Source organism: Canis lupus, chromosome 28, assembly GCF_011100685.1.
Source record: "Canis lupus familiaris isolate Mischka breed German Shepherd chromosome 28, alternate assembly UU_Cfam_GSD_1.0, whole genome shotgun sequence".
Taxonomy (NCBI): Eukaryota; Metazoa; Chordata; class Mammalia; order Carnivora; family Canidae; genus Canis; species Canis lupus.
In genome coordinates, this window is record NC_049249.1 from 21,527,373 (window position 1) to 21,539,139 (window position 11,767).

The following is an 11,767-nucleotide window of genomic DNA, read 5'->3' on the forward strand; positions in this document are numbered from 1 at the left end:
TTTCAGTATTCCCATTTTACAGATAAAGGAAAAGAGTTAAATATTTGCCCCATTCAACTCAATCATCAGGCACCAGGACCTAGTATCTATCTAACTCCCAAGTCTGTGCACTATTATACCATATTATCTGGAGGACGCTCTGCTACGCTCTCTTAAACTATTCTAAGACCAACAGAATCGAAACAAGTGGATTCCAGTTTCCACGGGATCTGCAACCTCAGTCAACTGATGGTCCCCGAACTTCTATTTCTTCAGACATACTAAAGAGAAGGTCTCTTTAAACTCTACATTTGATAATTCTATCACTGTTTCCTTTACTTTACTTTTTTCCCCTTCCTTTTTCCTTCCTCTTCTCCTCCCTCCTAATATGGCCTAAAATATGTTGGATATATGTATCCATATTTTTAAAGAAAAGGAACCTAGTTGCATGCAATTATAACACTGCTCTTCTATGGTTTATGAACTTCAGATAATCGAGTTTTCCAGTTGACTAAAAGTAAATGCTCCTGGGTACCCCAAAGAAAAGCACTAGCTTTCAAGGGATAGAAATATAGTAATATACCACTTTTCAGAATTCAAGTTTCTGGCAACCTAACAACACAACTAACCAGTTCTGGGAAGAGAGTATGGTTCCAGAAATTTTTCCCAAAAAGATTTTCCTGAATGCATAATTTATATAGCAGAGTAATATACTATAAAATTTTCTCATTTCAAAATCTTATGACAAAAATTGAAAGCCAATCTCTAAGGCAGTAATAAAAGTTTATGTTAGAGACAGGAAAAACTAGAATAGTGCTTTTGGGGGGAGGGGCACAGGGTGGGGGTGGGCAGAGGGAGGAAAAGGAGAGAGAGAGTCTGGAGTCTCATGCAGGGCTCCATCTCACGACCCTAGGATCATGACCTGAGCCAAAATCAAGAGTCAGACACTTAACCAACTGAGACACCCAGGCACCTCTAGACCCTAGAATAGGGTATTTTCAATAATAACCTATCTACTCCTCTACCACTACCACTTAATCACCAAAAATAGGAAATATGAAAATTATAATTCTCTTAACTTATTACCTTAAAAAAAGTGGTAAATATATACAAAAACAGTAACCAACTACCCAGAACCCAAAGGATAAAATGGTTTTTAATTTCCAGATTTCTGTCCCCTCAGTCCCAGCCATGAGCAATTATTAATCCTTTACCCTCTCTTCTCTCCCAACTTGGGATTAGGGTACAAGGACCTAAAATTGTTTTCGGACATCCCATCTAATTAATAGGCAAAATTATTACCTGTTTTCACACCTGGGTCTCCTGAGTGTATCACTTCGTTAGGCTCAATTATTCTTAAATTTCTCAGCTGAAAATCCTGGTGATTCGCCCTTAAGAGAAAGAACAGATATTGCAGACTTTGACCATAGGAAACGTGGCAAAGCTTAGTTAGAGAATATCTACCTCACTTAGCAATTTTCCTTCGTGAGTCATTAGGACTCTCACCCCGGTATCATAACGAAATAAGTAAAAGTTTCAGATAAAACTTGCAACTTCAACAGCACCATGGCAGGCAAACCTTCTCATATCTAACCTCTAATTCCTGAATTCTCTTCAGCTATGTCTAATCTCCTGTCTAAGTAGTCTAAAAAGATTTTGTTTGCAATGACTGTTTTTTTTACATGTATAAATTCTGTTTGGTTCTCTTTAAATTTGACTGCTCTTTCTTCATGGTGTCTCATTCTTTCACTATGGTTTCTATTCTTTCTCTCAGCTTTAATTATTTGGGGCCTTTATTTTATAATTCACTTCAGACTTTCCATTAGCAGGTCTGGGGATGGTTAATCTTCAATTTGCTGGGTCTGCTGGCTCCCTCTTAGTAACTTATTCCTTGTGTGTTTTGTAATCTTTTATTAAGAGCTTATCTTCAGGGCAGCCCTGGTGGCTCAGCGATTTAGTGCCGCCTATGGCCCAGGGCCTGATCCTGGAGACCCAGGATCAAATCCCATGTCAGGCTCCCTGCATGGAGTCTGCTTCTCCCTCTGCCTGTGTCTCTGCCTCTCTCCTCTCTCCCCCCTCTGTGTATTCTCATGAATAAATAAATTAAATCTTTAAAAAAAAAAAAAAAGAGCTTATCTTCAGTTGAGACTACTTCATCTATGAAAATCAGACATGTCCTAGATTGTGTGAGCACTACTGTCACTGTTGTTTGCTTATGAGACTAATTTCCACTTTACTTTCTTCGAGAGAAGATTTACACACAGGTCTCCAATCAGCATACAGGATAGTCTGATGCCCTGGACCCCAGGTATGAAGGCCTACAGAGTCTAATAACCTCCTCAGGCTCAGCTTACTAGCTACCATTCAAGCTTTAAGTTCCTCTAAATTTTTGGCACCTGAGGATTTCTCTCTTTCTTTTTTTTTTTTTATATTTTATTTATTTATTCATGAGAGATCCAGAGAGAAAGAGGCAGAGACACAGGCAGAGGGAGAAGCAGGCTCCATGCAAGGAGCCCGATGTGGGACTCGATCCCGGGACTCCAGGATCATGCCCTCGGCCAAAGGCAAGTGCTAAACCGCTGAGCCACCCAGGCTGCCCGGATTTCTCTTTTTCAAGTCCATTCAGTCAACAAATATTCATTGAGACTCTCCTATATAATCCAGGCACTCTAGACACAACAGTGAACAAAACAGACATCGTCACTGATCTCAGGGGTTTTAGAAGGGTGTGTGGTAGGGCTAGAGGATGCTGAAAAGAGGAGGATCCAGGAAGAGAGGCAAAAGATACAAAACAAGAATATGTTCTATCAGGGGGTATGCATTCTATGAAAAGAAGCAAAGCAGAGCAAGAGGAAGAGTGAAGGTGAAAGGTGATTTTATATGGGTTTTCTAGGCAAGGTCTCTTTGCTAATAGATGATATTTTAGCAGAGTCCTAAAAATCAAGTCATGTGAATGTCTAAGAAAGGAACATTCTAGAAAAGGGGAATAGTAAGTACAAAGGTCCTAAGGCAGGAGTATGCCTGGTATACATCAGAGAAAGCAAGAAGGCCAGTGTGGTTGTGTGCTGGCAGATGAGGAGGTAAGTGGTTAGGAGATAAGATCTGAGAGGCAACAAGGAGCCTCTTATTGGTTATACAAAGAGTTTGGATTTTACTCAGTTATGAAGTTAAAAGTAATTTTGTTATAATTTTACCACATTTTTATATGTTAGTAAAGGGAAAAGAGTCCACATTAGCTCAGTCTATGACACAGCCAGAACCAGAAGACCAGACATTTTCACCAATCACTCCAGACCTGTTCTCGGAGAATTTAATTGTGTTGGGCAGAATGAAATGTTCTACTTTAATTTTGTTGGACAGAATGAGATATTCTTTATTGAGAGAATCATATATTCTTTCATTAAAAAGTAAAACATACCAATATTTCTTATAAATATAAGTTCAAATATCCTTAAGAAAATACTAGCAAAACTGAATCCAGTAACATATAAAAAGGATCATACATCATCACCAAATGGGCTTTATCCTAGGAATGAAAGACTGATTCAACATATAAAAATTAATGTAAAAAAAATTAATGTAATACATAATATCAACAGAATAAAGAATAAAAACTACATGACTACCCCAATAGACACAGAAAAAGTATTTTGACAAGATCTAACACCTCTTCATGATTATAGTACTCATTAAAGGGAAGAAGAGAAATTCTTCAACTTGATCAAGAATATTACAAAAATTCACAGCTAATATCATCTTTAATACAAAAAAGCTGAATGTTTCTCCCGTAAGATCAAGAACAAGAACAGAGATGTGAATTTTTCTATTTTAAGTCAACATTGTACTAAAGGTTCTATCCAGGGCAATTAGGCAAAAATTGACATAGAAAGCATCTAGATTAGAAAAGAAGTAAAGGGACGTCTGGGTGGCTCAGTGGTTGAGTATCTGCCTTAGGCTCAGAGTGTGATCCCGCTGTCCTAGGATCGAGTCCCACGTTGGGCTCCTTGCATGGAGCCTACTTCACCTGTTTCCGCCCCTCTCTCTGCCTCTCTTTGTGTCTCTGATGAATAAATAAATAAAATCTTTAAAAAAAAAAGTAAAATTATGTCTACTTGCAAAGGGCATTTTATCTTCAAATAGAAAATCCTAAAGAATCTACCCAAAAAAGTTAGAACTCATCAAGACTGAAGGCTACAAAATTAATATACAATAATAAAATTTTTTCTATATACTTAAAATGAACAATCCAAAAATGAAATTAAGAAAAGTTCATTTGGGCAGCCCAGGTGGCTCAGCGGTTTAGCGCCGCCTTCAGCCCAGGGCGTGATCCTAGAGACCTGGGATCGAGTCCCATTTCGGGCTCCCTGGATGGAGCCTGCTTCTCCCTCTGCCTGTGTCTCTGCCTCTCTCTCTCTCTCTCTCTTTCATGAATAAATAAATAAAATCTTTAAAAAAAAAAGAAAAAGAAAAAAGAAAAGTTCATATACAAAAGTATCAAAGGAAGTATCTAGGAATAAATTTAACAAAATAAATGTCAAACTTATACTCTGGGGACACCTGGGTGGCTTAGTGGTTGAAGGTCTGCCCTGAGCTCAGGGTGTGATCCTGGGATCCGGGATTGAGTCCCACATCAGGCTCCCCACAAGGGGCTTGCTTCTCCCTCTGCCTGTGTCTCAGCTTCTGTGTCTCTCATGAATGAATGGATAAAATCTTAAAAAAAAAAAAAAAAAAATTCAGCTAGTCTGTATGCAGAAATTGACAGAGATCCTGAAATTCATATGAGAATGCAATCCAGGAAGCCAAATCAATATTGAAAAAGAACAAAGTTGGAGGATTCATCCTTCCTGATGTCAAAACTAATAAAATATACTAATCAAGACAGTGTGGTATTAGCAAAAGGACAGACTTACATATCAATGAAATAGAATTAGTTCAGAAATAAACCTTCACATTTACTGTCAATTTTTGACATGGTGCCAAAACTATTCAATGGAGGAAGAAATAGTCTCTTCAACAAATAATGCTGGGGCAACTAGACATCCATATGCAAAAGAATGAAGGTGAACCTCTACCCTCACACCATATATAAAAATTAACTCAAGGGACGCCTGGGTGGCTCAGTGGTTGAGCACCTGCCCCTGGCTCAGGGCGTGATCCGCAGTCTCAGGATCGAGTCCCACATCAGGCTCCCTGCCTGGAGCCTGCTTCTCTCTCTACCTACGTCTCTGCCTTTCTTTCTCTGTGTCTTTCATGAATAAATAAATAAAATCTTTTTAAAAAATTAACTCAAAATAGATCATAGACATAAATGTTTTCCTAGAATACATAGAAATCTGCCTGACCCTGGACCAGGCAAAGATTTCTTCAATATGACATCAAAAAACATAAGCAAAAAAAAAAAGCATAAGCAACTAAAGAAAATAGATACACTGGACTTCATTATTAAAGACTTCTGTACTTCAAAGGATACCATCAAGAAAGTAAAAAGACAACTTATGAAATGAGAGAAAATATTTGCAACTCATATCTGATAAGAGTCTAACATCCAGAGTATATAAAGAACTATTACAACTCAACAATAAAAAGACTACCCAATTTTAAAATGGTCAAGTGTTTCTGAACAGACATTTTACAAAGAGGATATACAAATAGCCCATGAGCACATGAAAAGATTTTCAGCATCTTTATCCATTAGGGAAATGCAAATCAAAACCACAGTGAGATATAATTTCACATTCACTAGGAAAGTTATAATAAAAAAAAAATAGACGGGATCCCTGGGTGGCGCAGCGGTTTGGCGCCTGCCTTTGGCCCAGGGCGCGATCCTGGAGACCCGGGATCGAATCCCACATCAGGCTCCCGGTGCATGGAGCCTGCTTCTCCCTCTGCCTGTGTCTCTGCCTCTCTCTCTCTCTGTGACTATCATAAATAAATAAAAATTAAAAAAAAAAAATAGACAATAACAAGTATGGGTAAGGATATGGAAAAATTGGAACTCTCAGACATTGCTGGTGGGAATACAAAATGGTGTAGTGACTTTGGAAAACAGTCCAGCATTCTCCAAGAAGTTAAAGAGTTACCCTATGACCCAGCAATTGCAGTCCTAGGTGTGGGAAACTGAAAACAAAAGTCCACATAAAAACTTGTATACAAATGTTCATAGCAGCATACTCCTAATATCCAAAACACAGAAACAACCCCAACGTCCATCAACTGAAGAATGGATAAATCAGTGGTCTATCCATACAATGCAATATTATTGGCAATTAAAAGGAGTAAGTACTGCAACATAGTAAACTTTGAAAACATTTTATGTTGAGTGAAAAAAGACAGTCACAGAAGACCATATATTGTATTAATCTATTTTTTTTTAGATTTTATTTAAAAAAAAAAAGATTTTGTTTATTTATTCATGAGAGACACAGAGAGAGGCAGGCAGAAACACAGGCAGAGGGAGAAGCAGGCTCCATGTAGGGAGCCCGATGTGGGACTCAATCCTGGGACTCCAGGGTCACGCCCTGAGCCGAAGGCAGACGCTTAACCTCTGAGCCACCCAGGCGTCCCTGTATTAATCTATATGCATGTCCAGAAGATGCAAATCCATAGACACAGAAGGTAGACTGGCAATTGCCTAGAGCTAGGGTGAAGCTGAGGGAAATGAGGAATGCCCACTAACATGTACATGGTTTCTTCTGGCAGGGCGATAAAGATGTCCCAAAACACTGTGGTGATGGTTGTACAACTCTTGAGAATATTCTAAAAACCACTGAAATGTACGTTTTTAAAAGGTGAATTGTGTGGTACATGAATTATATCTCAATAAAGTTGTTATAATATTTTACAAAGTAACCTCTTGTTTTTGGGCAGAGATCCATGTCGCATAATCACCTGGCAAGTTGCTGGTTTTCCTTGACTTCATATTTTCACCTTTACAAGACGGTGAGCCAAGGAAGTCGGTTTCTCTATACATTTGGGAGTTAACTGGTCCCCGTGACTAATGAGGATACAGGACAAGAGAGTTGGAGGGAAGTTATTCAGAAGTAGCTCTATTCATTCACTTTAAAAGAGAACAAAGATAACTTGCCACAGGCCACATACCTCAGCTGCAAAGCCATAATAAGAAATCAGGTCTGACAGGTGATGCTCAGGGAGAATTTGAAGTAAAGCTCTCTCCCTTAGCATCACTACCTCCACCCTCCTGTCAGGATCATGAAGGAAGCTAAACATGAAGCAGTTAAACATGACAGTTTTTCTGCTCCTGTGACACCGTGATCTCTGAATCCAAGATCCAGCCACCCTACGGATGCCTGGGTGGCTCAGCGGTTGAGAGTCGGCCTTTGGCTCAGGGCACGATCCTGCGGTCTCTGGGTAAGAATCCTGCATCCAGCTCCCTGCATGGAGCCTGCTTTTCCTTCTGCCTCTGTCTTGGTCTGTCTCTCATGAATAAATAAATAAATAAAATCTTAAAAAAAAAAAAAAAAGATCCAGCCACCTTTCACTTAACTTGGACAGACACGTTCTCAGGCCTCGCAGCTGCAGCAGGGCTACCATGAGATGTTAGAGATACAAGGTACCTCAGGTACCAACTCAGCTTCCTCCTCTAGACAAACTGAGGAGATCAAAGGACTCGCTCAAAGCCTCACAGCTAGGTGGTGACAGGGCTAGTCTAGAACCACAGTCAAGGCCTCCCAACATCCAGCACAGCACTCTTCCCCTTCCCAGGACTTCTTCCACCTACACCTTCTCAACATCATGACGTGGGTAAGGGGAAGGAAGTGTGCAGAGAACTGCCTGCTCGATCTTTGCATCAGGTAGGCAGGGCACATCTTTCTCCCTCTCTCTTCTTTCTCTTTTCTTTAAAATAAAGAAATCCCAGCAGGGTCATGCTTACCGGCACCCTGACCCTCAGTCCACGATGAGAACCATATGTGTCTATCACACGCAGGATGGGGCAAAACAAGCACCGAGTTGCTCAATCACACCTCAGGAGTTCAGATAAGAGTAGATTGAAACAAGTTTTAGGGTATGTAGTGGGAAACGTGGTCTTTTCCTACCCCAAATCCATCCCTCCCTCCTTTGGTCAAAGCACAATGGTTTCTGAGACCGCCCGTTTCTTTCAGCCTACAGAGTTGGGATGAATGTCATCCCCTCACCCACCAAGTTCTGGGACCCAGGCCTGGACAATCTATCCTGGGGCCACACAACTGGTTCAGGAATAAACATGCGGTCAAATCAGCCCCCTGGAAATCAGATCTGGGGTTTGCGCTCCAACCATTAGGAAAGAAGGCTCTATTTCTGCTGGGGCTGCCAGCACAGAACGGGCAGACCTCCCATAAGGAGAAAGTCGGCCTGAGAACGAAGCCAACAGTTAGGAAATCAGAGCCAAAGAGAGGCCAAGATGATGCCAGGGTTGGTCTCCTGGACTCAGTTGCACTAGAGGCCAGCTCAACCCCTTTTTACCTAAGTCCATTTTACCTGAACTGCAAGAAGTTCTCATGCTTACACTGAATAGCCCTCAAATTCTGCCACAAGGGGAAGGGCCTGGGGCAAAAGGCTTGCGGTCCCTCAGTTGCCTTCTGTGTGAGACAAGGAAGCTGTGCCAGCAGATGCTCAAAGACCCTCCTGCCCCCCAAAATACTGTGATTCTATAAACCTACTCTTGGTCCACGGATGTGCCTAGGATCTAAGTCATCCTTATCCACTTACCTAACCCCATTTCCAGCACTTAACACAGCGGGCAACTCCTTCCACACCAGGATGGCCACACCTCCCCCCATCCTTCCACAAGATAGGTCTGGTTCTCTACCCATCCCAATCATGACACAGCAAGGCCAAGGCCAGGTCAAGGTCAGCTTGGGATCTGTCCACTCACAATCACTAATACAAGCCACGGTCTGTGTTCAGCAAGTGAGCCTGGCCATCCTGCCAAGGGTAGTCATCAAGTCCCACCTGAGCTGAGGACGGCTGATCCCTGATCCCGTGTGGAACGCCAGGCATCTTTGCTTCCGGCCTTTGTGATCTCCCAACATTTCTCTGTCCCCCACTTTGTTAGCTGCTGTAATAAGCATACCCTAGGTGGGCGGGGGGGATGCATAGGCTGAAATGTGTCTGAGACCAGGAGTTTATCCTTCCCGGCTCCCTGTGCCCAGGGAGAGCCCAGGGAGAGCCCAGGGCGCGTTACTGGCGGGATCTTCCTAGAGGTTATGACCCAGCCACCGAAACCATTTGATGGGGATGGGCCCGCAGGTGCCCTATCCTCCTGGCGGTGGCAAATGAGTAAGGCGAGCTGCTGGTGTCCGTACTGTCAGGGCTGTAACCTCAGGATTACAGTCCACGGGAGGAGGGGAGAAGGCAGGGGCTCACCCATGCCCAGGACCCCCGGAGGCGCCTGGACGGGCCGGGCCAACTTCCTGCAAGAGCGGGGGCCTTCCTGCCAGGCCTGGGGAGGAGGTGGGCCACGGCCGGCCGCCCCTCGGGCCGAGCGCCGCAGCTCCGCGGGCACAGGCGTCCACGGGCCGGTATCCGGCTGCCCGAGGGCGCCCGCGGCCCTCCAAAGCCGGCCCGGAACTTGCCCGGCTGCACGGCTCCTCCCGCTGCTCCCGGCTCGGGGGGCTCCCGCACGCCGCGGCCTCCTCCAGACCGCGAGGCGCCGCGCGGCCGCTCACCCTCTAGGTCCTGCCCTCCGGGGCTGCAACCTGCGCGCCCGGGCCCCGGGGCCCGCGCCCTGCCCAGATGCCGGCTCCCGGGAGGGTCCCTCACCTTACTCGCGGGGCCTTCCTGGAGGCTGCCATTCGGCGGTGACGTGCCCCGGCCCACGTCAGGGCAGCGCGCACCAGCTGATCGCCCTGCGAAGCGCAGGAAGCGGCACGGCCGGCGCGCACGCTGCGAGCGCGCGAGCCCAGCGGCCACGCCCCCTTCTGTGGCGTGCGCTCGCGCCGCGCCCGCCCCGCCCACCGCAGGCCACGCCCACCCGCAGGCCACGCCCACCGGGGCTCCGCGGGCGCCGGGGGCGGGTCTGCGCTTGCACCGCCGCAGGCTTAGCCCGTTGGCCTGCAGCGGGGGGAGGCTGGAGGCCGTGCCTGCTCGGCGTCGTTCCTGTGCATTTTTCTCGGTGTTCGCCCAAGAGAAGAAAGAGGGGCTTTGCGGGCGGGCGGGGCTGAGGCGCGACGAGCTGCCCCCCAGGGAGGCTCCAGCCGTCGGGAGGACAGAGGAGAGGAAGCCCGTCGTGATAGTACTTGGGCGAGGCTCTAGGGATGTGCCCCAGAATCACGCTCCAAACAACCTCAGAATCCAGCGGGCCACCCGCTTGGAGAGCTAACGGGCCCCTCAAACTTAACACGTCTGAACCACGCTCTTGGCCCAAAGCATCAAAAAAAAAAAAAAAAAACTGTGCTTCACCAGTCTTGACCACCTCAAGTCAGTGGCTACTCCATTCTTTCAGGATGCTCAGGCCAAAATCCTGGAGTCATCCCTGCCCTCTTGGTTCCAACGTCACATCCAGCCGGTCAGAAAATCGTGTGGGCCCGTTTTTTAGATAAATCTCTAATCCGACCCCTCTCACCACCCCCATCTGTCCCCTCTCTGGTCTGGTGCACTTCTGTGATTGATTACACTGACCTCCCTGCTGCCACCTGGCACCTGCACACTATGGCCTCAACACCGCAGCTGGGTCAGTCCTTTGAAGTCTGAGATCATGTTGCTCCTCTGCTTAGCGCTTTCTGATGGTTCCTCACGTCACTCAAGCCAAAAGCTCTACTTGATCTGCCCCTAACCTCACTTCCCTCTATTCTTACCTTGCTCGCTCCACTCCAGCTAAACTAGCCTCCTTGCTGTCCTTGAAAAAAACTAGGCACACTCATGCTCTTCCTTCGGACTTGCTCTTCCCCCAACTATTAGGGCTCTCTTCCTTACCTTTCTCTCACCTTGCCTTCAAGTCTTTGCTAATCCCACTGTCACTCCTAATCCCCCTTACCATACTGTTTTATTTATAGTGCTTATCGCCTTTTACTATAATAAAAATTTACTTGTGTGTATTGCATTCTATCCCCTCTTAAACACACACACACATACACACGAAATAGCCATCAGTGCAAGGATTGTGTCTGTGTTGTTTAATGGTGAACAATTCCTGCCATGTGGTAGGTTCTCATTGCATATATTCTGCAGGAATTAATGTCCTTAGAATGTACAGTTCTCAAGGGTAAGGGACCCTGGTGCTTAGAACAGCACCTGGCACAGAATCAGCACTTAGGAAATATTTACTAAGTGAAAGTGACCGCATTTTTAAAGGTGATCTACACTTCTTGCTTTGACCTTGGTGAAGGCCTAATACACCTGTACCAAATAGTTTCTGCAGCCTGCAAGAACTTGAAGTTCTGGTTATTATTGAATAAGCATTTAGACAAGCTAAATTAGGCCCCGTAGAAAAAGTCTGAAAGAACTAAAAGATGTGACACCTTGGAAAGCAGCAGACGGCTGTTCCATATCCCCAAATTTATAGAGCCAAGAAGAGACAGATTGTAAATAAAATGACTGGTTCCAGCCCACACCTGATAGATGGTGGGAAAGATCAAGTTGTAAGAGAAAAAAGGAAATGTCAGAGAGACAGAGAAGTGGGACATAAAAAGAAGCAGGTATTTCGTAATCACATTGCCTAGGAGGAGTCTGCTCAGAATTTACAGCATCTGGCTTTAGGGGAGAAAGAGAATACTTTGTGTTCCCTGGACTGGATTTGAATTCCGGTCAGCTGTATAACCAGGCACCCCTCCCCATCTTAAGCTTCTTTTGG

General features: G+C 44.9%; 1 protein-coding gene across 7 annotated transcripts in view; it reads right to left on the reverse strand.

Moving 5' to 3' along the window:
- XPNPEP1 (X-prolyl aminopeptidase 1) overlaps window positions 1–9,886 on the reverse strand; it is a 54,446-nt gene extending 44,560 nt beyond the window's left edge. For 3 of the 7 annotated variants that reach the window (XM_038578747.1, XM_038578746.1, XM_038578748.1), the window contains exons 1-3: window positions 9,739–9,868; window positions 6,868–6,973; window positions 1,282–1,370 (exon numbers count right to left, since the gene is read on the reverse strand). Coding sequence is in view for 2 of the 7 variants with exons in the window: in XM_038578744.1 (XP_038434672.1) it covers window positions 1,282–1,370; window positions 9,739–9,770 (121 nt within the window). In the remaining 5 variants the exon portion in view is untranslated. Of the gene's footprint in view, window positions 1–1,281; window positions 1,371–6,867; window positions 6,974–9,738 lie in introns of all 7 variants that reach the window. The other 4 variants (XM_038578744.1, XM_038578745.1, XM_038578750.1 and 1 more) reach the window with 4 other exon arrangements.
- Between the last annotated feature and the right edge of the window lie 1,881 nt (window positions 9,887–11,767).